This window comes from Synchiropus splendidus, chromosome 2 (assembly GCF_027744825.2).
Source record: "Synchiropus splendidus isolate RoL2022-P1 chromosome 2, RoL_Sspl_1.0, whole genome shotgun sequence".
Taxonomy (NCBI): domain Eukaryota; kingdom Metazoa; phylum Chordata; class Actinopteri; order Syngnathiformes; family Callionymidae; genus Synchiropus; species Synchiropus splendidus.
This window is the reverse complement of record NC_071335.1, coordinates 22,897,614-22,925,327: the sequence shown is the minus strand read 5'-3', so window position 1 is coordinate 22,925,327 and position 27,714 is coordinate 22,897,614. Positions and strand designations below refer to the sequence as shown.

Sequence of the window (27,714 nt, the reverse complement as noted above, 5' to 3'; positions counted from 1 at the left end):
GATATTGTCTGCATTAATGTGGCCTTGCTTTGATGCTGAGGGAGGAAAGAACCTGAGAAGTGTGGGAGATGACAATAGGTACTAAAGAGTCACAAGTCCCCAGATTTAAGAGAACACAGGTTGTACAAATGCCATTTGGGATGTGGAGCTCGCACAGTATTTAGTTGAACATTGTATCCCTGAATTGACACGAGCCTACGCGTGAGAGTTAGAGGGAAGTCTTTGAAGACATGTTCTTGTTCTCTCGCTGCTGTCAGTCTGCTCTTTTGCTAAAAACGGTGCAGCATTATTTTTTACATGGTGGCAGTTTTTTAATTTTAACACTGTATTGATTTTATTGCTCATAATCTGTTTCTTGAAATCTCGTCCTTAGTCGCCGAGTGGAGCAACGGTATCTCCAATGGAAAGCAACTGGATGATGTCAGCTAGAGCTCACGGCCAAAGGTGCAAGTGTTGAAAATCCAGCACGTAATAAAGCTCATGGCCATGCTAATTAAAAAACGGCTGGTGGACAAGTGGGCATTACGAGCCATTCTTGACCTTAAGGATCACTAATTCTCATGAAACCACAAGCAAACTAAAAAAAAAAAAACCTGAGGACAGACAACTCATTGATTTAAACTCTGGCTAACCTTTCGGAGCCTAAAGACACCATGAATCAAGACAAATCTGTCTTCAAATACCCCCACATCCATGTATGCATGTGCTGGTGCTGACCTCCTGGAAGCTATTCTGTTGCAGAACTTAGCCTCCAAAGGGATGCAGTGGACCTCTGTTTGCTTCTCTTTGGGTCCCGTGATCTAAACAGGCAAGGCCCCTCTGAAGAGAAGAATTGATCCAAGCATGATCATGCTTCAGTGAGCGCCCAGGGCGTCCTTCTCCTCAAGGCTGCACGTGGTTTGGACGTGTAGGAACAATCGGTCGCACATTTCTCTTCAGCAGCTTGTCTTTGCTTGGTAAAAGGGTAAATTAAGGTACTATTTATGCTCATATTTCCCTTGAGTGCGACAACAGCCAGCAAGGACATTGATTGTTCTGAGTAAATGTCGCGCGGCCTGAAGTCCTGAAGATGAAGAAGACAATCCAGCTGCCTACAACTAGAATGACAACCACATTGTGTGATCTTTGATAAAAGAAACGCAAGCAAGTAAAAGAAATTTAAATCATTTAATTTACTCAGTTCAATTCAAGTTAGTCAGAAATCCTTTGCAAAGTAGTGAATCACATTTATTTTGGTTCAAATTTATCCAGTTCATAATGGAACAATGAAGTGGACCTAGCTGATAATTGATTCCAGTTGGGCACTCGACTGAGTTTATTTTAATGAAATCCTTCATAAATCTGAAATGATGTCCAGTACAAATAATTTATAACCTGAGGTCCAAACGCTGCGATTCAAAGTGACTGTTCATGGAACATGGAAGAACAGAGAGACACATTGTCAACCAAATAAGCATGTGACAGAGACTGATATTTTTTGTTTTAAATCATGATGTTGTTGGTTTGTCGTTTCACCTTTCAGTGCACTGGTGAATTGAATGACGTGACAGAAATCCCAAAACAAAATGAAACGGAAGACTAAACTGATGTTAAGGGTGCGTGACAGCAATGCTCCAAACAGGGAATTTCCAAGTAAAGAGCCAGAAGTTTTGTTAGAAACTTCCCACCGTGGTCAGATTTCAACGTTACAAAGTTGACAAAATTTGTAGTAGACAATCCAAGATGGTTACAGTAGGAAGGGCCGCGTATTCGGATAAGAAGAGCTTCAGCATCTTGTTTTCCAACTTTGGTAACTGGAACATGTTGAAATTGGAACGCATCATCAAGCATGTGTTGACCATGAGGACAAGAGATTGAGCTGGAACTGTTGGAGCCCAGGTGAGCACCAGTTAGGCCCTATTTGGGCTCCAGTTGGTCAAGGTGGACTGGAACTGAGAGGGCCCAGTTCGGCCCCAGTTGGGTTCTGGTTGGATGAGGTGGACTAGAGTTTGTAGGGGCCATTTGGGCCGCAGTTGGGCCGCAGTTGGGCTGGGTTGACTGGAGCTGGCAGAGCCCGGTTGGGAAAGGTAGAGCTCCAAAGGGACAGAACATTTCCAATAAATTTCCATGGGAAGCTAAGCTTTGGAATTTTGGAAATATTCCATATAGGAAACTTACAAATAATGGATGTTATTGGACATAATGGAAAGGAGGACTAACTAGTAGTATATAATATTCAGAATCAGAAAAATCTTTATTGCCAATGTCAGTGAGGATCCCACCAACTAGGAAAGTGCTTCGGTACATCATATTGAAGCATGAATGTAAACACATGTCTTCAAACATATTTTCAACATGTTGATTTGGAAGTAGAACAGAATATATTTTAAGTACTAGTTTCATGGATGAACTAAAACAGGAATGTTGGGTTCAATATTAAGCATCTCCCAGCCCAACTCAGTCAAGCTACTTCCACTCATCCAAAAATCTCCTCAAAGTCCCATTCAAAATGTTAAATGAGAAAAGGCCCTCTCCCTTCAATAGGTCCGATTAAACTTGTAAATCTTCCTTAGAGCAATCTAGTATTTTCTATCTCCTGGGCTTCATCCACATCCATGTGCACCCCCTCAACATCCAACTCTGGGTCTTCCTCTTCTGCATCGCCTGTTTTGTATGTGCTATTTAAGCATTTGATAAATCGATTCCCCCTTAATGTCATGAAAACTTACTTCACCATCTCGCATGAGTGGTCCAGTCTTCCAGAAATCTTCTGTACAGGTGATGGAGGCATGCGCAGTGCCAGTAGGGGGTGTGGTCTCTTCTCTGTGCCTGTGATTTAAGAATGGCATGGATGTTTAAATGAAGTTGTAAGGCATCCGTTGTTTAGTGAAGACAAAAATACATAAATAAATAAAAATTACATATTATAGTTGCTTTAAAAAAACACATTATGTGAATTATAGTAATTGTTATATTCAGAGAGATGTGTTATGGGATTAAGACCACATGGTTCCGTAGGCGACTGGGAAAAATGGCGTTCAATATTTTGCTCATGATTTCAATCACCAGCCTTTAAGTCCAAATAGCATGAGAGCGCCCCAGACATGAGTATCGAACACCCCAATCCATTTCTGGGTAATCCTTTAAAGGCGTGTGGTTTTGTTGCTCACATAAGTACGTAATATCTCATTTAATTAGCAGTTTAATCCCTCCGACAAACAGGCATATGGTCCTCGCTCTCCCACGGCCTCGGCCAGCCCATGAATATGCATATCCAGGGACCTGAGTAGCTTGTTACCCTGGAATGTATTTTACACAGGCCTAATCCCCGATCTATTATTTACCCCTTGACCAAACATACAAGTGGGGCTTCCAGACACTTGACTTGATAGAAACAACCGCCCTGGGATCCCGACGTCTCGCTCACACCCGCTAAAGATCTGCGAGCGCCAGCAGCTTCTTTTTTTTGCTCACTCTGTCCGTGCACTCACTTGACAATGCTAAAGAGAAATGTGAGTTTGATGCAGTGAAAGACAAACAAAAGGAAGCGCTGACAAGAAAACATCAGCTCTTTAATGGGAAGTTGGACCTGAATGAACAGCGACACACAATCATGGTCTCATCGCTGCATAAAAAGGGGTCATTTTTCAAGAAAAAATGAGGCGATTTTAAAGATGAATATCAAGTAACTTTGATTTTCTGAGTTGAATGGAGGCAAACCCCAAACTTCTGGCAGTGAAGCAGAAACAGTAGTTAAGCTCTTCTCCTCTAAGCTGCTTCATCTAAGATCAGAGATCTGGCGTTTGACCAAATATGGTTGTGAGTCTATAAAAATATTTAACATCCTCGCAGATATAAAGCGCTACACGTAATGCCCTGTTTTGACCTCCACAATGTTTTTATATAGCAAACACATGAACTCCTTAGCGTCTGGCTCAAGAGCGTGTGAGAAAGAGGAGTTCTTCATGTTGCGTTCCTCACAACCTGAGGAAGACACACACGGGTTTCAAGTGAACCTTGGTCTGTGTTGAATGTTTTCTTCGTGTTTACATCTGGACAATCTGGTTTCCTCACACAGTCCGAGAAACATACCTATGCAGAGGTTAATGGATCACAAAGATAGATAGATAGATAGATAGATAGATAGATAGATAGATAGATAGATAGATAGATAGATAGATAGATTCTGCCTGATGAAAAGAACGAACAGACAGACAGACAGACGATTGGAATGACGGGCAGGAGAATCAGCTGTGCACTAAATCGTCCGTGTTTTCCAAGTCTCTACAAAACTTCCTCTGTGCGTCTGTTTGCTTTTTACCTCCTTGGGGCTAAAGGTTTTTTTGGCACATTTGAGTCGCACAAAGATGCGACTCTTCAGGGCTGACACAACGTCGTAAATCAGCGGAGGTGGCACAGTCGGAGAGAGGGCCACGGTCCCACACGGCGTGGAATGAGGCAGACAGACACCGTCTCAGCAGTCCGGACCTCCGCTGCGTCCACGCCGCTGCGCTGACTCTGCATCAGGAAGCCACCGCTGGAGAGTGGGGAAGGAGTTTCTCCGCGCGGAGACGTTTACTCTTGGTCAAACCGCCTCACTCCAACACCGCGCTGTAAGGAACCACGATTGTTTAAATGAGTTTTATGAGAAGTGGGTTGAGACGAGGTGACTGGTCGTGGTGATCGTGCGTCTCTGCGGGTCCTTCTGACGAGTTCACGCGCGTCCTGACGCGCGTTTTTTTGCGCTTCATTGCCATCGAACAGTGGCTTAAATTTCCCCACAAAACGCCGGCGTTTACACAGAAGATTGGTTATTTTAACCGGACTCTGAGTGACGAGTGACTCGGAAAGAAGACGCAGTGAAGAGGAAAAAGTTCCCCACTTGAGGGCGAAGTCAGACTTTTGAGACCAAGTTTGGAAAGTTCAGCAGCTCCGTGTTGCGGGGCATGCAGACATGGTGAGTTATATATATTTCTGTTTTTATACCTTCACATCACAGCAATATGTTACTTAGGTCTGAAGTCACGTGGTCCAGAAAGTTACAGAATCTCCACTTGTTGACAGCGGAGGCGAACATCATTCAATTCAATCCAAGATTCAAGATTCGATTCAAGGTTTATCACGAATGGAGTGAAATTATTCGAGTCTAATCAAAAGGAACACAGTTTCATCCAAAACAATCATTTTTAAGTAACTAAAAGTGGATATTTAATTCAACACAAACTCAGAGTGAGTGTGGAGTATAATAACTATAATACTACTACTAACACTACTACTACTAATAATAAGAGGTCAGCAATATGTGTATCATTATGATCGCATGATGATGATATGAGTTTGATGTAGTAGTCAACTTCTCAGGCGTACATTTATCACTGTTGTTTTTGAATTAATGAAGCATCTTTAAATGTTACATGGCTTGTTTAAGACACTTCTACAAACACAAGTACTCATATAATCTGTATTTTATATTAATACCTCAAATATTGCACTTGCTGAGATTCTTTGTCACAAAAAGTTTTTTTTTTCCAAAGCTAATATCTAACTGCAAGTTGATTGTTTTTGGTTCCTTTCGAGACAGAAGCACCTACATTTAATGTGGAAGCCAAAAAGACTAACTGTCTTTTATGTGGTCGTGTAGCAACATGTGGTTTCTACTTCAATACTCAGGTATTTAGAGCCTAGAGATGTATTTTTGACAATCAACTTCAGTTCGTTCACTGTAGGGTTCAAGACCCCCCATCTAAAAAAAAGACATTAAGCTTCTGGAGCTGGACGGTCAACCACAGCCATAGTAGTAGTAACGCGTGATTCAAGAGTTGTGATGGGATGTTGCGCACATCTGAAGACTAAATGACTAAATGTCATGCACCAGTGAAGCAAGATTTGCTTATGTCTGTCGATGCAAACTTGAGGAGCGGAGCTCAGGAAGAGTAAGTGGCTGCACTTAACATCACTACAAACCTGTCGTCACAATATTACCAAGAGATATATGTGAGTGAGACTGTTTCATGATTAACTAAAGGAAACAGTTCCTCTCCTATGCAAGTCACTTAGACATTCCATGATGACGTATTTGTCTGCTATTTGATGTGCATTTTCTTGGCGGGATATCAAACTCCTGCTACTGTTTATCAGGTGCCACTTTCAGATGCTTGAGTCTGTGCTGAAGTCAGTGTTTAAAATCACTAGTATAGGCTGGAAACTGGCTTAAACTGGACTATGGGTCAGTAGTTTGAATCATCAACACTGTTTATTTGAATGTTCAACTGCTGTAATCTTATCGTCCACCCTGTTGTAGTAAAGTTGCCTTTCCGATTGACATTCTTCAGAAGATCTGGAATGAAGCAAGAAAAAATGCATCAGTTTTACCTCATTGTTAAATAAAAAAAAAAATAATTGTAAACATGTGTGAAGCAGATGAGCAAACGCAGGCATTGAATCTTCATCTGGTTATCAAGATGTGGAGAGCACAAAAAGGATAGCAGAAGTGTATGTACAACAGCAGTGTGGTTCTAAACACAGTGCTTATGTTCAGGTTCCGGCTGAAGCACCTCTACGTGAGGTTAAGGGGAAAGTTAAAGTTGTCAGCGAGGCTCCGGCGAGGTCGTGATTCCTCTGGGTCTGTGGGAATCATGGCGTTGGAGAGAGAGTGTACGTGTGGATTGGGAGTCACTGGTTAGCCGGTTCAATAATCTACTGGACAGGTAGTCCTGTGACGCCGTCCTCAGAGAGCCCGCTAATGAAGTGAAAGGCTGCTTAGTGGTGCTCGTCTCTGACCCCGCCAACCCTTGCTGTCCCCCCTGCTGGCTTTCTCTGATTACTGCTCACACCCAGAACTCTCTCTTCTTCTCCCTCCTTCAACAACTTCCTCTTCGTGTCCCTGCGGTTTACTGACTGTCCCGCTCTTTCGCCGTTTCTTTGAGCGCTAATTGCAAAAGTGGCTATTTAAGATCCAACAAGCTCACTTGGTACAAGCTCTCGCCCACGTGCGCCGCCGTTTTGAGCGCTAACCAGAGGCAGAGCTACCAGAAGCGGCGCCTGCTAGTGGTTTGCTTCAACATCTGTCAGAAAACAAAACATTTTTTCCCGAGTTTATTGACCTTTTTATGCCACATTTTTCTCGCATGTGAACCGTTTTCTGCTCATGTCATCGGTAGTGTGCCACACAGCAGCAAGGTCCTTGTTTGAGTCCGGCCCGCTCAAAATTGGTGACTTGAGTATCTAAATTTGGTGGTTGTCGTGGTCAGGACTGTGACCTCATCATTTAGTGGTTGAGCTTGGCTCCAGTGCACTGAAACCCTGGCTTGCCAGGACAGGCGGCAAACAATGCAGTGTCATGCAAAACTTGACTTAAATCTAAACTAGAAAAGCACTCAGACAGCGCACACCTCCGCTACTACAATCAGATAGATAAAACAGTTCCCTGCAGGGATTGGAACTCACTCCGCTTGTGTAATTGTTCTATTCTCAGACCAATCCTAAAAAAATGTTTTAAATCCATACACAAATTTTTGAGTCACAAAGTTGACAAACAAATGACTGAATCAACCAAAGCTATCGAAAACGCGGCCACTCCTTACTTGATCACGAGTTCACCCCTGCTGGCCGGAGTTACCCTCGTGAGTACAAAGGCATATTAATGTCCTTGTCGTGGAAAAAATATGGCAGGAATTAATTTGGATTATCTCATAACTGAGGGCACAAATGACTCCTTTCGCTCTAGCCAGTGACAGGAACGGCAATATAAGGAAATCATGGCTCCAGAGCGGAGTCGAATACTTCTGTGTAACACTACCCGTGTGACACGATGAAATATTAAAACACTTGAGATGGCAGGAGTTCTAATTTAATAAAGTGCACAGTATGAGACGCTCGTGATTTAAAATAATACTCAGTCTAGTGACATCATTTTTCTTTTTTTTTCCTGTATTCTGTGTGGAATTTTTTTTTTTTTTGCAGTAAGATGGCCATTATTTACACATATTAACCCAATGTGGATTGTGGACTGATGATTCTCAGGTAGCGTTGTGTTGGAGTATAAAGGATCAGGATAAAGAAATCCACCAATTCTAGCATCACTCTCGATCTGTGTCATGCTGACTCTCATCTTCATCGCCACAACCTCCTTCCTGCGGTCTCCTGGGGCTGGAAAACCTCAGAAGGAAGGGAACACGGCGATGTCTGTAGGATGGTTATACCACATAATATAATCCTTTTTGCACAGGAAAAAAGCGTGGCATGCTTATTCATGTATTTGGAAGCGCTCCCTCGAATCGAGCTGTTTTGTATCGTCGTGAAAATACATAACAGCATCCCAGAGGCCCCAACTCTAAACCCTATAGTGCTTAAGAAACATTGCTATAAGTTTTACTCTTTTCTTTTTTAACTCTTTTAAAACTTTATAAATGCACTGATGTCTTATGAATGAACATTATATATGAGACCTTAATATAAAGTGTAACCTTTGATTATGGCATTTTACTCTTACTGATGCGCAGAGACCATTGTGACCCAAAAACATCCTCAGCATGGAAACATTTCACAATATTCACATGAAATACGTGAGTTAGAGAAGTAACTTTCCAAAAGTGGCACCGTGTCTACCAACATCTGAAGCGCTCCTCTGTGCGATAGCGTGTAAATAACAGTCAGATGGGGGAGTGAAATCTATCAGGTTCAGGGTTTACTGGGCTGTTTTAGAGTTACAGTGAATATGCTTGACTGTGTCACAGAGAAGTTGAGGAACAACACTCAACTGAGAGGCCAGTCAATGAGTTGAGTTTTTTTTCCAAACTAGAATCATAAGAGAGCTTGACTTGAAGTGTACACTGATATTGTGCTGCACTGGATCCTCGCAGCTTCAGCTGCGAACTAAACAGAGCTGTTAAAAACCGTGGGGCTCCGAGGACGCAGACACTGGATTAACACTGGAACTGCTCTGAAATGAGTCGTGCAATGTACATTGGATCTGAGCACTGCTGCTTACTGACACTGCAGCACACTGTCACTCATTCACCCAATGTAACCCCAAAACTTTACTGACAGAAAGCGTTCATATTCAATTTTGACTCAATGATACATTGTTGTCAAAATCTTAAATAAAATCTCTTTCTAAACAAGTGTCTGAGAGTCCACTGGCTCCCAGTTTGGTGACTATGGATCAGCGATAGAACACTCACCCTCATCACCCCATAATGTGAATATGCTAGACGTTTTGCTTTTGAGATTGAGGTATCTGGTGCGAGTCAACCAGAGTTGTGGATCAAGGTGGTTGGTGAACTGATGGCAAAAGTGATAATTGAAAGTGAATAAAGGAAAATACATTTTAGTGACAAGAAATAACAGGATTATTTGAGCATGGATGTGACAAGAACATGAATCCATTCACATAAGATTCATTTCTTTTGCCTTTGTTGGAAGCTTCAAGCTGAGCTGCTTATGATCTAATGGAAAACAACATTTAGCGAAGCAAAAGTTGGATGTATTGGATGTATTTTGCCACACTTAAAATCAGTATTGAAATTCAGTTGGATCCAATGATACGTATTGAAGTTGTGGGGTGCGTAAATGTTTCGGCCGGCAGGAATAGCGTCCCCTGCTGTTGAGTTTGACGCCTGAGCCTGAAGGAAAAGGCCAGTAACCAGGTGGAGAGCCAGGAACTAGACAAGACCACACTAGTTCCGTTTGACTAACAAAATCAGACGGAATACAAAGTGCCCAGCTGATGGATGGGAGCTGAAAAGAGGCTCCAACTGGTGGCAGTCTGTACAGCAGCCGCTAACTGAACAAGCTAACTAATTCTTTCTGCCATTTCTTTTTCTAAATGAGTGTAAAGTCTTCAAACTAAGGCGCTGAAACACACTTCCCCATAATCAGATTACAATCTGGTCCTGCGCTGCAACCGATCCTGGTCTGTACAAATGTTCAACTTTCTGCTGCCTTTTTTTTTTTCGCCTTACAAGCTTCATTTCAAGGGCTAATCCAAACACTATCAGATTCCTCAAGAAAGGGCGCAGGAAAACTTTGGTCTTAAACATGAACACACCCAGTGGGCGCAGAAGCCACACACACACACACACACACACACTCCCTGTCTGTATTTGCTTAAGTGAAAAACGATTGAACACATTTTGCACAACTCAGGCTTCAGACTAATTCCCGCAAGTGCATTTCTTTTTTTTTTTTTTTCTTGGACACAGCCATCATTCTGAGCATTTCGCTGTAATTTGGGGTGGCCTCGATTGATTTTGTCCAGAACTAATTACCAGCCAGTGTGTAAAATAAGCACCTCCGTGTCACCGTGTGGCAACTGTCCAGGCGGCGCAGGAATTACATTTTACTAGTAATCCATTCCGTCTTCTGCTCCGACGTAATTCATGTCGATGCCAAAGAAATAGCAGGAACAGTAGAGCGGCGCAACGAACAGGAGTACAGTTGTAACCAAATGGCTCAGTTGGGACGTATAGGGTTATGTGGTATAATTTATATTTTATAGCTCCCTCTTGCTCTGACTGTACTCCGGCATAAAGTTGTTCATGAAAGTGAGTGGGAAAATCTGGGTTTTCACTTGTGATGGAAACTCCAGACGCCACTTGGTGCCTTACTTTTTTTTATTTTTCTTTGGAGTCCCATCCTGAAGTGCTGTGTTTGTTTGTGTGCGTGTCGCATGGGTGTGTCTAAATAACGCCACATTGAGTCAAAAGGCATAAACACCTATCCTCAGGCACTATGGAGTGATTTGACTAAAAGAGAATAATTTGCCCTCAAGGTGTCCTTTCTCGTCTCTGCAAAAAAGATGGCGGAAGAAATCTGATATGACAAGATAAGTGGTGGCTCATGAAAAATTCCTAAAGACTGAGACGTAGCTTGTTGACTTTGGAATTATTGCCCTGAGTGTCTACTTCTGCGCAAGTTTCTGTGCCTGACATTATTATTTTCTACCTGCACTGGATCTGAAATAATTCCTCGGCTTCAGCGACTCACATTTTTTTCATTTCTAGCCTGTTTATGTTCTGAACAAAGAGCAGACAGTATGTGCTTCCTCGTTCACTTTTATACTTGACTTCTCCCGACGCTGTGCTCGATCAGCTTCTTCAGCATTGTGACACACACCGCGCTCGAACCTACCCGTCTGCACATGACACGACATGAAGCTGCAGATTTGGGAGTCATTAGAAATGAGAGTCAGAATCGTGACGAGGCAGACCTGACGGATTAGTCTTTTGTGCTACCTTCTGCTTCAGTCTTAAGAATGTGCGGACGTAGAATAAGATTCCTGGATCCAGATCCAGGACCACCAAAAAGGAATCACCTGTAACCTTATCAATATTACCTGAGAATTTCATTGAGATCTGTTCATAACTGACAGAGACAGATACATGCTGGCAAGAACGTGGCAGAGGTAATAGGTCAATTCGAGTGGGGAAACTGCATTGGAAAACATTTGTTTTCGTTCCTCTTTACTGCACTGTACTGAGCAAGGATAGGGAGATTTGGAAAAACTGAATGCCATCGTAATAATATATGAATATAAATATAATGAAGGTGATTCGAAAATTTAGCCTGGAATTTCGAAAAAGACCAAACTAATAGAAAAAGAAGAAATATATAATATAATAATATAGTAATATATTATTATATAAAAATAATTGAAGAAGAAGTTCCACTTTCAGAGTAATATATACTAAATTTATAAAAATAAATAAATAAATCAAAAGCAATATGTTCCTGTGGAATTGGACACTTTATGCACGTCTGTTTTTATTTACAAGAGAAATGAATAAAAAATGATGCATTAAATTCCCAGTCGTAAAAAAGATATATACACAGTGGAGTCCAAAAAGTTTGAATCTGATTTCATAATGCATTAAATGGAAACCAGACAAACCTGTAAAACCCCCGGGTTTGACCCAAGGATGCACATTCCTAATGCATGTTGATATTTAGATTTAAAAAATGATAACACCCAACAATGGAAACCATGTCGACCCAACGTGAGGATGATGCCGGGATGTTTAAGTCGAGCATATCTTTTTCATTTTCCCAGGTCAGCCTCGAACCTCTGTTTGGATTCCAAAGCGAAACCACCTGTATTAGAGTTTTGGTCTAATACTGAGCCCTGAATGGTTTATAGCAAAGCCCTCTGCTTTACTCAGCATATGTAAAGTGAAACATTCCTGAGACGATGCGGAGAGGTTCTTTTAGGACAAGAACAAGGTTGTAAGGTGCTTACATCTTTTGTCCTGATTTTAGCGTCCATGCATAATTTTGATGTCCTGCAGGAGCATTTTTGCAAGCAATATTTAATACATAGATACTTGGAAATGCTGCTGCATTTGTGATGTGTTTAACAGGAATGTTTTCTTTTCGCACGCTGGAGTTATTTTGTTGCGAATTTCTGCGAAATGTAAATCAAAACTAAAATCTAACTTTTTCATGCACATGATATTGCACTGCATAATCTGATTTCCCCCATAAAATGATGGTTTTTATTACGATATATGACTGAACTTACAGTATCGCAGTATATCGCAATGTACTGTATCACCACTCCTGTATCAGGATATGTATCGTATTGCAAGATACCTGCCAATACACAGCCCTAACTTCCTGGTTCTGGATATATGTTGACACAAAGTGAAATATTTTATCACAATCTCATCGGTGATCAAGAGGAGCATCTTCTCTTCTAATATTAGTTGAAAGTGAAATTTTGTTGCAGCACACACTCCACTAACTAAGCTACAGAACCAGTACCATCCAGGGCAGGAACCAAAGAGGTTGACTTTATACTATAAATGTTGAAAACAAGTTGCTGTTATTGTTAATGATGATTACTTTTCGAGCAACACGTACGGCTTAAAATAAAGTTGAATCGAAATAGTAAAATGTGCAAATGCATGAGAAAATATGGTTATTAAATGACAAGTGTGCGGCAGAGTTTATGGCTAAATCACTAAGTAGAATAAATGTAGCTGGCGTTCTTCTGCTTCTGAGCCCTGGTGCATGAACAGTGAACGTGTCTCCCAAACATCGCACTTCAAACGGTTGATATTCAGGGGGCTTCTGCCAGAACAAAGGCTAGTTCTGGGTGAAAATATTGATCTTGCTGGCCGCGTGAGTCCGTGCCCTGCAACATCGCGGCACACCTGCTCGGTGATCTCTCCGATTGTCTGTGACAAAGGTGCTATTTAAAGTCATAATCACAGTGATTAAGCAGTCTGAGGATGATGGGCTCCTGCGTCTGTTTGTTTGCGTCTTATTGGAATTCTTCTGTTTTCGGGAAACCTTTCGCGTCTGCGCTGACGCCGAGCACTTGTCGGATTTGTGGCGAGTTCTGCTGACAGGTAGTGTGTGAAGAGCGGGGACAGTGGCTCTTTTGAGTCAGACACAAGGGACGAGTCTCAGAGGCAAGGAGAGAGAGGCCCTCTTTCATGTGACTCCGCATTCCACCAGGGCACAGGCAGGGAGAGGCACAAGATGAGACATGCGTCCCCCCCTCGTCACTCCCTCCGCTTTCCCTCCCACCGCCCAACACCGGTGACCTTAACGTTTATCAAAGAACCCCAAGCTGGAATTTCTATAAAGTATCTGTGTCCTGCTGGGAGAGTCTGACTGACACCCTCTTTCATGTGACACGGGCGCACAAGCAGCGCCGCCGCAGACAGTCGAATGCAGCGGCAGTGTCGAGGAACGACAGCGTCACAGATGTGGACACATGCTTGGACACACATTGCCTACACTTTCTTTATAATACCTCCTGTCACTTTGTCCTATTCATTTAACCTTTCATTAGAGCCAGCAGACAGCACTGTGTGTGTCTGCACAGCTTCAGGAACAATGCCAAAAAAGCCCCACTGTCACAGTTATTAGATTCCTCTGCCCTCCTTTTACCCTGGCAACTCAATATTAAGAGAGGGAGAGTGAAAGAGGGACAGAGGGGAGGCGAGGGGGTGAATGGTTGACACCGCCGCCCATCTCCTATGGTGAAGAATCCCCTGGACTTGTCAAGGACATGTGTCACATGATGAGAGACAGCTTTGAGCGAGATCAAGGTGGGAAGAAGAGAAAAGGGAGACATGCAGCAGGAGGACGGGTGTGGTGCGACCGAGACTTCACCACCCTGGGGGAGTTCAACTAAAAACACAAACTGTTTGAGGAGGAATTTTGTTTTTATTGGGCAACCAGGAGGAACAGCCTTCATCCCCGAGCAAGGACGGACCAGAACCAGATCTGTCTTGCTTGTTCTGACTTCTACAGGTCTTGGATTCATGCAGAGTGAACAAACTCTAGCGGTGAATTTTAAGGTGCAAAATGTCCAATAAATGTAATTTGCTCTCATGCATTTTAAAGGATGAAAAACGTGGTTTAACATCTGTGGAGTCTTTGGCGGGGAGGATTTCTGTTAGTGCTAAGGAGGTAATTGAGACACCCACAGACCACAAATTGATCCTCGCCACCTCGCCACCCGGTGAGGTGTTGATCATATGCGAGAAGTGCATATATTCACATCTCTTCCGAAGATCAGAGGTCGGTCGGTGCAAGTCGGAGTGAGGAGACGACTGATATTGCCCACCTACTTTCACATCCCCTGAGGTTCGGACAGCGTTGTTCATTGTTTTTTTATTCTTCAGGCTACATTAGTTACATGACACCGTGAGCTTCGTCTCTGTGGAAGAACCACTTTCTGAGCGGGTTATCGCCTCGAGTGCCGAAGTTCAAGAATCCTGGACCTGTCAATAGCGATTACAAACATTTTATAGTTTCTGTGCAGCATTAAAATGAATAAGCCTGTCAAACATTAATTCGCATGTTTTTCTGCAGCACTATGTCACTAGCTTTTCTCTGTTAAATATATATTTTTTTATTTCTTGTAATTACTTGCTTATTAACAGTGAATAATCAGTAATTACGATGGTATTTAGATGGTACTTTTGGTGAACATTCCTGGGTATAATGTAGTCAGGCATAACAAGACTAGATAAGTACTTCATAATGATTCATTTCACTAAGACACAAGATGTTCATTTATGCTAATAACAAAGAGAAAACCCAGACAGGCTGTCAGACAGTACAAGGCAATGCTGCTTCGCTCATGAACTGGTCGCACACACAATTTGTATAGCTTGCGATTTGGCTTTAGCTGGACCAGAAGCATAGTTGGGGGGATTAATGCCTAAGAGAAATGGTGTTGGTCAGAGTTGGTGGAGTGGTTTGAGGCCGCAGGCCAGTAGCGCTACTTGATTTGTTTAAAAAATTGTGTGTCCGTGCTTCAAATAAATAAAGTTGACGTTGATTCTTAACTTCCTGCCTTAGAGGGATATTCCTTGAAACGTGAAGTAAACCTTTACCTTTACAATAACCTACAGGAAAAACGTTTTTTTTCTTAAAAAATTGTTCAGCCTCACGTTCTTCTTTGTCCCTACTGTGAGTGCTGAGCGCATCACGATCAATATTTTCCATGTGAATTAAACAATACAGTAGAACGAACTAGAAAGGCGCCGGGACAGTGCGTACCTCCGCCACGCCGCTAATTTATTGCGACTTTTTAGATGCAATATTATTGCCCTATATGGATATGATTCATGGTCATCTAGGTCAACCAGACAGCAAGTGACAGTACGGTTTCAGAGCTTCTAAAATACATGATGTGAAACAGAGGCTGGAAAAAGCAATGTCCTTCACATATACAGATGTTCATGCACCACCATGAAGTAAAATCTCATCGTTGTGGGCGACCATTTGTCCGCCTCTTCCTGGTACTGTCTGGTCAGGAAAGCGGCAGACGTCCAGCCCAGTCAGCATGCAGTGGACAGAGACGCGCCTGCAGTAATACATTAGCTGGAATAGATCAGTGCAGAGAGCGGAGAGAGCCATTGGTCACTAGTGAGCGGGGTAGTGAATCACTCACTTGTCACTGTAGTTTCAACCAACACACACAAACACAGCACAGCACAGAGTGACCCTTGACCGACAGCAGTCTTGATGAACTCCATCCCTCACTGTTATCAGCAGTTCCTCCTCAAACTCTGTGTGACCAAAGCGTGATGATCCTCATCTTGTCACTTATTTAGAGCGGTGACCAGCAGTGTCAGCCGCCTGCTGACGTCCTCTCCCACTACTCTGTCTCTCCGTGCCCCGAGGCTGTCAATCCACCAGCCTGCACCACACTCTCTGATTGGACTCTCCCTCTTTCTTCGCTCACAGCTATTATTGATGGTGGTGTTATTGTGTCCAGCACTTTGGCCCTAAAGTCGTTCCTTTAGGTCAGCAGTACTCCGCCACTTTCGACACGCTGGGAAAGGGTCTTTATGTGTGTTTGCGAGTGAGAATGTTTTGTAATAGCTAATGTCCGTTCAAAACTTTCGGACACAGTGTTGAGTAGTGACAAAGATTGTTAAGAACGGCATCTTTCTTTTGAGTCATTTGCCCTTGGACACTGCTCAGGAATTCTGCGTGAGAGTTTGATTCTTTGTCTGCAGATCCTGGCGTAGCTCCGTGGAGTTTGTTTATTTATTTATTTTTTAAATCACACTTTTGAAATGCAATTGTTGTGTGAAGCAGTTTTTAAAAATACTTGAAAAGAATTGAAGAAAAAGGGCAAAGGCCACTTGCTGTTCCATGACTTGCAACTTTTTTGTGCAACAAATGATAGTCATTGACAGCGTCAGAAAAGGGAATTAAAACAGATGTCTTGAATGGAATCGGTTTCTGATTCCCGAGTTTCACGGAAATGGACATAAAAGCAGTCTGCTGACATATGTTGAAATCCACCATGCGCTTCACACTCCAAACAACTAAACACGCGACTGAGAATCTTTTCCCACCATTTGAACAAAAAGAACTTTTTATGTCCTAATACTCTGCTAATGTGTTCTTTCTCTTTTTGTCCACGCAGTTATCTCCCCCACCTACCCCCTAGCGTGGACCTTGTATTTATTACCCTCTAAGTAATCACTTTGCTTTCTCTTTTGATAGACTGTTATTGCTCTAACTAGCCGTGGTCCCTATAGGTATTTGGAGGCTTTCCAGTTTTATTAGACAAAGGCCTCATTATTCAAGGCCAGCATTAAGACTACCATTAGATCCATTTGCCCCCTAGTCACATGTATCCAGTTGCAGCCAATTCATATTATAGCCCATCCACACTCAGTATTTACAACAGCAACACTCGCCGGCTCTCGTGCCATTATAAAATACAAACCTTCTCGCTTGGTGAGACCAAAGCGACTTTGGTCACGGTCAGAGACTGAGAGCTTCAACACTTGCAATGAATGATATGAAAATATGGGGAGATGAACTGGCATCGTCCGCAAAAGCTCCCACTTGGGAACCTGTTTTCAAAAGTTGTTGGATTCGGGCACCTACAACACTGAACATTCCATCCTTTCCGCCTCTGTATTGAGGCCTATTTATACTTCCTTTACGTACGACTACTGGCATCTACTACTTTTACTGGCAGAGTGGTGCCACAGATGCACCTTCGCCTTCTTCCTTTGCTCCTCCCCTACCACTTCTACTATTCACATGTATTTAAATTCTGTTTTCAGTGCTACCCTTTTTCTTCGGGAGATAAAATGCACATATTAAGGCCATTAATTATTAGACCTGCAGGTATTACTGTACTTATTAAAAAATGAAAAAAATAAATAATCACAAATATATTATGTATAACATGTCATGTATCATGTATAATTTTATTTTTTTCATGTGCACTCACTGACATCTTTTTTCCTCTCTTCATCTAGAACTAGAAACATTCAAGGAGGATTGATAGATTAATGATATTTTTTTAATGGAGTTTACTCTCTCTATCAGTCCTTTGCAGTAGAATACCAGACGGTGATGGAGAGTCACTTCTACAAGTAGACAACAAATGGAAAGTATGTAAATGTTCATCAAGGTTCAAAATTCCTGAGATCTGTTGCTGCAATTTGAATCACAAAACACAACTGAATGTATCCATTTGAAACAAAGACATCTGACAACATTTAACCTAAATGAAACCACATGAAAGAAGCCATCCAAAACAGACAATGAAAAAAATCTAATCGATCAAATTGATAATATTTGAATGTAATATGTCAAGCAACACCAAAGTGCTCATTGGTAAACAGCTTTTGGCGGAATCTAACAGTTTTGTGTCTATAAAACATCATGAATGAGGATCAGCCGTCAAAATTTGGGGAAAAAAGAACATTTTATATAGAAATCTTTTGGTCCACTCTGTTTACTTTTGTGGATTTCTGCCAAAGCCCTCACAATGAAGACGATCCAAAACACAAACAGACGCGCTCAACTTGTGGCGAAAGGGATTTAATATGCTTCAGTTTTGATTTCTTTGTTGCAGCTTTTTTAATTTCTTTGGAGCCACCTGTGTTTCCAATATGATGCTCATTCGTCCTAATCGATGGAACTTTATTGGGCTTCCACGTTTGGTCAAATAGCTTTTCGCTCTGTGGGCCCCGAGGCAACTGAATCTGAAGTAATAAGAAATATCATCAGCCTCTCGGGTAGGATGCTCCGATGGGAAAAAATATCTATCTATATAGAGAAATATAGGTGATGAGAGCAGACGCAACTGTGACTGGCAACTTTAACTAAAGCCAGAAAGATGGTAGATTCAGAGTTGTTTGGTTGAGGTCAACTTCTGGCTTGGTGATGGGTCGCACTGGCGGCTTAAAGCGTGGATCATTTGAATTCAAACACTGACACCAAAGTGTAAACTTCTTTACTTTGCTCACTTCTTTAGTGATGTGTGCGGCGCTTATGTCGTCTGCTACAGTCCAGTCGGGCTGTTTGGGTTTCAAACGAATCAGATGTACGACTGCTTTCTCTCACTCAGCTGGCTTCACTATTCTAATATGTCATCGCATACACAGGTGTAGTCTGGGAATCATGGGCCGGGTCATATGCTCCGCTCCCCACCTGGAAATGATTTGGTCGCCCCAGGACTGGATTTCTCCTGTCCCCTCACACATCCTCCATAGACTTCCTGGATCATTAACATTTATTGAAAACCTCGCTGGATCCATTGATAAACTCAAATTTTGATAGGAAGTCGGCGGAACATTCTGACTTCACACTCCATATCGTTTTACTGAATAAGGGAAAACTTGTTATTCTGTTTGAAAGCAGAGTCAAATTTGGGATGGCTGCAAGCGACAGACCCCTGTCGCTCCATCTGTCTTCCGGATCAGGTCTGCAAAATACCCAGGGGAAAGGTCTAGACCTGACCTGGGCGATTTCTGGCCCCGGGGGCAGCGGTCTGTCAGCTCCAGTCAACCCCCCTCTTGCACGAAGTCAAATGTAAAAACAGATGCCAGTGTTCTACGTATGCTTTGTCTACTTCAGAAAAATAGACGAAAATCTTTCATTTAATGTTTCCAAATTTCTTCAAATCATCTTGTCATATTGAACGCACTTTTCCCATAAATTCTCGCGTCAAATATTTAAAGTTAATGTATTTATGTATCCCCATTGTCAATTTGTAAATTATTTTTAATTTACTGTATGTTTCGATAAATGTTTACATTCATCATATATTTAAAAATATATTCATTTATTTATTTATTTTTCTAAACTGGATTTTTAAGCTCCGACTGACTGATCGATCAGTGATATTTTAAATATTCATCCTCACACTTTGACTGTGATGTGTGTGTCCAACACCCGTATCAGTCCGGATTAATGTGAAAGAAAAATGCCGTTCATAGTTGAAGCATTTGAGGCTCTTCTGACCAGCCTCAAAATAAGTTGCAGTGGTCGGCGACTTGAAAATTCCACCGTCATCGCAGCGACCCAGAGCTTTTTTTTCTGCTTCGCCAAATGTTTAATTTATTAAAAGAAACTCACCCCCGTGCTCCGTTGGGGTCCAATGCCATTTTAAAGGCCCCTGATATGAGCAGGGCCCTTGAATTAAATATCTCATCCAAAATGAATTAAGGTGTTTTTGGAGCTGACAGTGAGGCCAGGGTGGAAAGCATGGCGAGATCAAGCCGTAGAAAGGACCCACGCTTGTCCAGCGCAGGACTGAACATCGGCGGCGGCACTGACCGTGGTCTTCGCGGTCGATCCCTGCAGAAAGCACGTTTTAATTGTTTGGTGCCACTGTGTTTGTTTAAAAAGATCCAGAGAGAGGAAGAGAGAGTGGAGTGTGTGTGTACAGAGAAAGAGAGGAAAAGAGAGAGTACCTCTTTGGAGTAAAGCTGTCATTACTCCGGCTGCTCACTCCCTCATAAATACTGATAATGAGATGCTTTCAGCAGGCTAATCATTTGCCACAGCAGAGGCAGGTAACATGAGAGCAAAACTCTCTCTTCTCCACGTCTGTCTGAGGTCAAATCTTTTTTTTTTCTTACACAACACAAATGAGATCATGTTTATGTTGACCTCAGTCGCGTTTTAGATGCACACAGTCACTGCCTTGAAGAAGTGGTCCCTCTGTGGAAGAACTCAGCGGAATATCATATTTAAAAATAAAGAAATACATTAAAAACACTCTCACGCTCTTTCATGGGCTTGAAAAGACAACAAGACATTTATTTAATAAGACGATTGCAAAGTAACTGCATGAGTTGGCGTCGGACCGATATTCAGATAAATATTCAAATGATAACTTTGACTTGTCTTTGTCTTGTTGCAACATTAAGGGAAAAAGCTTACAAAATAGTGAAGTTAAATGTGTCTTAAATTGTGTCAAAAATAAAATCAAATCATGGAAAAGTTGGAAAACTTAATTTAATTTCAAAATTCAAATATCCACTTTCTGGGAATACGGAGAGTTCATGCTTAGCCATGGCGACTCAACCAACAATCTGACCACAGGAAGTCTTAATCCTCCAGAAACTGAACGTGGCTCTTGTTGATGCAAAAATGCTTCTGGTACTGTTTCCATTTTGGGAGACAACTGCATTCACAACTAAGCTAGGCAATAAATATAAATACGTTTTCATTTTTTAATGTAATTTTTCTCACTTCTCAATTACGGTATCAATGAAGCTCATATTGTTATCTCTGACACCAAGACGTAATAACCATCTTATTATGTTTGATTTTGTAATCCTTTTTGTTACACCATTGGTTTTCGGTAATGAGACAAGTATTTGAGAGGAATATCATTTATCGTCCATTGTTTATCGTGATCTCAGATGTGTGTACTGAACTGATGGCAGCCCTTCGAGTCACTCAGTGCGGTTGCTCATAGGCTGGTGACTCCTGTTCTAACTGATCAGGCTCTATGGACTTTGGAAGGACTTGTTTGAGCTTTGTTAAAGTAATTTTGAGCAGCTTCCAGAACAGAACCCTAACCGAAAATTAAACAAGTGATTTGCAATGTGTGACATCTTCCTCTTCTTCTTCTCCTGGTTTGTGAAAATGTCAATGTAAATACATATGTAGGCAGAACGGTTGCAGCAGTCCAACACTGCTGGTGCTTTGCTCACGCCGGTGTGACTGAACTACATCGAGTCTGTCTGGAAACAGTGAATTCCTGTTGGTGGTCAAAAGGCTCTAAAATCCCAGCTTTTACACAACTTTTTTAAGAGGTTAAGAATTTTAGCACCAATCCACCGTAATAAACCCAACATCCTGGGGGGACAGGAAGTGACACCTGACAGGTGGTCTCCTCAGATCAATCACCGTGGAGATGCTTTCCTTTTTTAAATGAAGCATTCAATGAAAACGCATGTTGAATTCCACTTCTTCTGCACAGAACTTGATTCCAGAAAACACTTTGCCTCTCCACCGGAGCAGCCACAAAAAGGTCTTCAGATGCCCCCTCAGCTCCTGCCCCCTTGGCTCTGAATGAGCTGTGATCTCCAGAGACGTTCTCCGGAGAAAATAAACAAGAAAAAGCCTTTGAAATGCGGCGACTGACACTCCACTATATATATCTTGACTACGGGCCATCAGTCTAATGGCTGTTCCCAGCGAAGCTCTATGAAAGCTGTGTGCAACATGTCATCCTTCCCTGGCCATTAAGCAACACCCTTGATCATTTTAATAGTCGCTGTGTATGGCTTCCCTCTGACAGAGCCGTGATTGGACAAACACTGCTGTCCCCAGCGCATTAGAGGAATAAATTTAGGAGCTATTGTGGTTTTCTACTGGCCTTGTTGTGTATTGTTTACTGGGTCTGCTTGATTGCCCTCTGTCCAAATCAGAGGGTACAGGCAGACAGGGTGGGGGTCTACAGGGACGTGCTGGGTTGCGGACTGTCCCAACGTGTGAGGAATACTCACTGAACCACCGCGTCTATAGCTCAGTAAACACACATCAACAAACACATAGTGAGAGTCATGGACTGGTCCACCAGGGACCGTGTGGCTGTGCGTAAATGTCAAACTGTGTATTTGTGTTGTAGGAAGGAATGTTCATCTCCCTGTTACGGGCAATTAGATAAAAACAGCTGAACCTCCTAAATGACAGCAGCAGGGAAACAGATAGAGCAACAAGGACAAAAGCTGTGTTGTTGAAGTGGCAATTTCATCCGGAGGTTGAAACTTTTGAGTTGTTTATCTATTTATAAATATTTGTTCTTCTGTGAGCAAACTTTTGTTCTCATTTCATTTAAATTGGACTATATTGTAGGAAAATAGATTAATAATCCATAAACTGCACCAGTCTTTAAATCGCAGGTGCAGTGGTGATGTCTGCACCGTAGAAAGGTCAGTGGTTCTTAAAAATGCACGAGGGTCACTTCTAAACCAGTTTTGAAATTGGGGTCCAGCATGGAGACTGACTCATGAAAGAAACTGGGCAATGTTCTCAACTTGAATCATGAACTCCTCACATCTTTTACTGACATTAAAACACTCAAAACGACCAAAGTTCCGACACCACAGCAGGTCTCAGCTGCTTCTTCTCATCTCTGGTCCTCCAGAAGATCGGCTCTGTGGGCAGAGCTGCGGACCCGTGGGTGAAAACATGCATTTTGATTGGTTTGAAGTGACAAGGCTCAAGACGCTGTTTTGCCTGAAAAAACCCACATACTGTTTACGTCGCAGGGTTCAGATCACAAGAAAAAAGTTGTGACTTATAGTCCGGAAATTACGGTGGATAGAGATGTGGTATAATAACCATTGGGTGAATGGGTCAATCATCAGAAGAAAGAGATGAAATAAAGAAAAAATATTAGCACTTTACTTCCTATATTTCATTTAAAGAGGTGTGTAGCAGAGCAAAGTCATCGCTGTGAAATTTAAGTCCAATATAAGTCTCGATGGCAAAGTTTTCGTCCGCTCGCTCTTGGCTCGTTTGGCTGAAACATATATGTGTAGCTTTAGATTAAAAGGCTGATCTGAGACCAGCGTCACTGTGTGTGTGCGTGTGTGTGTGTGTGCCCTCAGTTTTCATTAAAAAAAACCCTTCATCTTCGTTTCCCACATTACTGGAATGATGGGTCACATCGCTAATGGCGGCTTGAATTTGATAAAAGGGGAGAGAAAAAAACAGCCAGCTAATCTTCGTTTACCTCTGATTCGCGTGCGTTAATCCGCCTCTGAAAACAGATAATTAAGCTAATTAGCCGTCGTATTGTGGCGCAGTTTCACCTCGTTGTGTCAGCCAGACGCGGTTATCCAAGAGCAAGGTTACATTCCTGGATGAGAATCTGATACATGCTAAAGGCCATAACCATTCCAGAGCTAAATACCTGACCTGATGAAGCGCTTGCTCCCCTGCCTCCTTCATTTCAAAGTTCTTCTTTGTAGTTTGAGAAGCCTTAATCCTTCGGAAGACAATGAAAGAAATATGTCGGGAGAATATGAAAATATAGTTAGATTCAGTCACACAACTCTGAAAGGCAATTGGTCAGTTGTTCCTCAAATATATATTTGTTCACATTTATTCTGGAGGGCATTTGAGATGGTCCCCCTTGAGACGCTCATCAATGAGCGCTAGTCCGAGGCCTAGCTTTGGGTCTGTTTTGCTCAAAGGGATATTTGGAATCGGCCTTTGTCTGAGTACCTGTTTGCCATTGGGGACTCTATCAATGGAAGCAGAGGTGGTTCAAGACTCTGGAGTGCCTTCTAGACATAGTGCTGGAGGGGTGTCCCACTGGGAGGAGGCCCCGGTGTAGACCCGGGGTTGATCACCTCGCTATGCCCCAAGAAGAGAAGGTGTCCGGGGAGTGGGAAGTCTCTCAGCCAGAAGGATGGACTCATTATTTCTAATTCTATTAAGCATTTGGACAAGTAAATCCTCCAATTCCAAGTGTTCCACCAAAGTCTTTATTTATTCTTTTATAGTCAATCGGCCACTGGAATGAAACGTCCTCTCTGAGGGATTATCACAGTCCTGTTTGGACGATTGAGGATGCATGCGCTTGGACAAGTTGTGACCCTCTGTCTGAGGCTGTGGTGACTCGGTGGTGTTTAGACGGCTCGCCTCCCGCCCCCTGGAGACCAGGCTTTGTAGCAGTAGCAGCACCCTGCTCCCTGCTCCGCTGCATCCGTATCGCGCTAATGATCATGGGAGTGGACAGCTGCTTAATGCAGGGGTGTCATCGGCGCTGCCTTCTGATAGCAGCTCCGGTGCTGTTGATGGGACTCAGATGCACAAACCCCCCACATTTAGCAGATCCACTAATGTGATTTTGGAACTCCTCACTCGAGGTGCCGTATCAGATTTGCCGTGTGTGAGTACAAACGTTGCTGCTATCACTTGGCCCAGTCACTCCAGCTGGAATTGAAAAAAAAAAAAAGTCTGTTGAAAGTTATCGCATCATTTTCTCTTTAACACACATCAGTTCTCTGGGAGTGCCACATGCCTGTGACCCACTGGAGGTCAAGCTTGTACTCACGAGCACTCAACATTAAACTGATCCCAAGCGAAACATTTGCACACTTATAATCTCAGTTAAAGCAAATCTATTTAAATGCAATTGTAAGCGTCAAAGTGTTTTGTTGCTGCGTTTCATTTGCTATCGTTACGCTATTCATGATTTGTTTGTGGTTTAGTGCTTTATACATGTAAGGGTTTTCGTTTGAAGGCCGTCATTGTCTTTTGGAGTGGACAGCGCATGTGTAAGGTTCTGTCGTTGTGATGGTATGTTGGATTATGGAGGACAGCTTGAGCATATTGGGTTTTTGACCGTAAACTTTTGGAATTCTGGTTGTTTCTGAGCCCACAAGAGTTTGTTACGCTCAATAAAGACAACGAGCTTCAGTTTGGTTTTTCCTTTTTGATTCCTGTCGGGAAAATATTCGTATGGATGCACTGTTTAGAACGACGAACGAAGAATGACGAAAACGGAAACACTATGGACAAAGGAGGAATGAGTCAGAAAGGAAACACCGTCCACAATAAGAACCATCTAGCAAGCTATTGCACCAAAACAAAAGCTTCTCATATTCCCACCGAAACTTGGGCTGCAAGATGAAATATTCACTTGTTTTGTGCTTGTTGTGTACATGCCGTTAAAATTTACCACGTGAATTTCTGCCTTGAAAACAGAACGTCTCACCAGTATCTGTAGTGATCTCCTCTCCGGTGGCATTTGTTTGGTGTCTTTTGTTTTACAGCTCTGTTTCTGAGGCGCTACAGTAAATACCATCTCACTCTCTTTTAATGAAAAAAAAAGTCAAATATAGTTTCAAAATATTTCAAAGAAGTAAAAAGATGCAGTAGTTGTTGAGCATCTAAGACAAACATGGCCGACTTCCTGGGAATGAAAACCTAAGCAGGTGAGAATGTGAGAAAGTGGAGCTCAGACGTTTTGTCGTCTGGCTGTCCGCTGCCACTTCTGATCGTCCCTCTTTTTCATCCCTCTTTCTTGATGCTCATACTTCAGTTTGCTCCCAGGAGTTTGCAGGTCTGTGCCAGACGGAAATTTGCTGATGGTGCAGGAGCCCCCTTGGAGGCCACATGGAGGGGAGAGGAGGGAGGGGGGGGGGACAAGAGGGGAACTATTAAGACCAGTTCTGCTTCACTATACCTCCATTTCCTTCTTCCCTCCTTCTTTTTTTCAACTTACTCTTGTTTCCTTTCTCTCTGTGTGTCTACCCAGCCTGCCAGGCTACACGGGTCCTCAGGGTGACTTGTTCTTGGCTCGGGTCCCTCAGCACTGATCCCGACAACTTCCCCTCCTTTTCTCATGCTCTTGTCTCCCCCTCCCTCCTTCCCTCTCCAGCTCTCTCCCCGGGGAAAAGACGGTGAGGCCATCCAGTCCCGAACTGTCCATCAGTGGGGGTGTTTACTTGTAGTGTGACGGGCCGACACATCTGGAGCGCATATTCACCAGTGTTCACACTTCTTCTCCCACTCGTTCCGTGCTGCGATCCGCGTCCATCCCCTCCACTGCCACCAGACACATTCCTGCAGCTCTTTGTCGTCTAACTTTAATATCCTCAGACAAACACCGAGATTTGTTTTCATCCATTTTTCCGCTTTCCGTTACCCCTACAGTGATTTTTCAGTTGCATGGCAGAAATTGGACTTAAGCACTGGTGGTGGCGGGGGGGTGGGGGGGGGGGGTGGGGGGGGGGGGGGGCGCTGACATCTCAGTGTCCTTTTGGCTGCGACCATCTGCATCTACTCCTCTCTCTGTTCAGTGTGTGCAACACATTACGACAACTTCCCCCGCTCCAGTGACTCGTAGTTCCACTGAAGTGACACGTTTTTTTCATCGTCTGTCCCCCACCCCTGTCTACCTCCCTCGCTCAGCTCACTCATCCTCCTGCACTTCACCCACCCAGTCTGTTTTCCCGACATTCCTGCGCTGGTGTGTGACTGTGATGGCTTGTCATCTCGCAGGAATGTCCTGCTCTCCCACCTCGTCCCCCTGATTTGGCGTGAAGCATTTGCTCCTAGTTTCCGACTCGGCACATGTACACACACATACACACTCGCAACCAGGCCCTCTCTTGAAATGTTAGCTTTTAAAATGTGTTCATGCAGATGGTGTCCATTGGGCTGCATACCTACTCTTGGCGTGTGGCCACAACAAGCACAGCCAGTCCCTGATAGCTCCCAGCTTGGTTTTCTACTTTCCAACGTGTGCAAGGAGTTATTTTATCTCGTGTTGCCTGTAAGTGTTTAGACTCTTTATGGTCAAACTAGAAGTAGTCTTGATTATGCTTGGAACAATCCGGTGACACCTGATGGAAGACTGGGTTTCATTTGTTATTGGTATTCTGAGGAAACAGGGTGACTTGTGAGTTCACACGAAACAAGGAAAATGATGCATAGCTCCTTCATATTTTCAAATAAGTTTCTTCCACTTTAACCTTATAATGGACAACAGGAGGCGGAGTCTTTCCTCGCTACTTGGGGTGAAAGGTGGGACACCCTTCATTGGCCGTCAACCTATCGTATTACGAGAAATTTTCGATACGATCTGCCTGGCAGATGACAGAAAAATAACTGGATATTTCAAAGTACATTTGGCTTTTTTGTTTGAATGTTTCAACTCTGGGAATGCACCCAATTCTAACTTGTAATATCACGATTAAATAGAAATATGTAGCACCAGTCGTATCAACTCTTCAAATGTAGACAAAATCTCTGCTCCAAAATGTGACAAAACCACGTTTCACAGTTGCAGAGAAAGTTCAACAGTTCTACATCTGCCATGTGGCAGGTCTGTGTCAGCAGTTCTGCTCATGGGCACCGCTGTTTAAATGCAGAAAATGTGACGACATGGACCCAAGCGTTACTCACTGTCTGCAGCGAGGCAGGTAGCTACAGGCTCACACACTCACTCACACACACACAAGCACACACACTCGATTC

General features: G+C 42.9%; 1 protein-coding gene across 1 annotated transcript in view; it reads left to right on the top strand.

Annotated features, from left to right (window-relative positions):
- Positions 1–4,559: 4,559 nt before the first annotated feature.
- bnc2 (basonuclin 2) overlaps positions 4,560–27,714 on the top strand; it is a 153,927-nt gene continuing 130,772 nt past the window's right edge. The window contains exon 1 of the mRNA XM_053858279.1: positions 4,560–4,936. Within this exon, the coding sequence (XP_053714254.1) occupies positions 4,934–4,936 (3 nt within the window). The 5' untranslated portion in view covers positions 4,560–4,933. The remainder of the gene's footprint in view (positions 4,937–27,714) is intronic.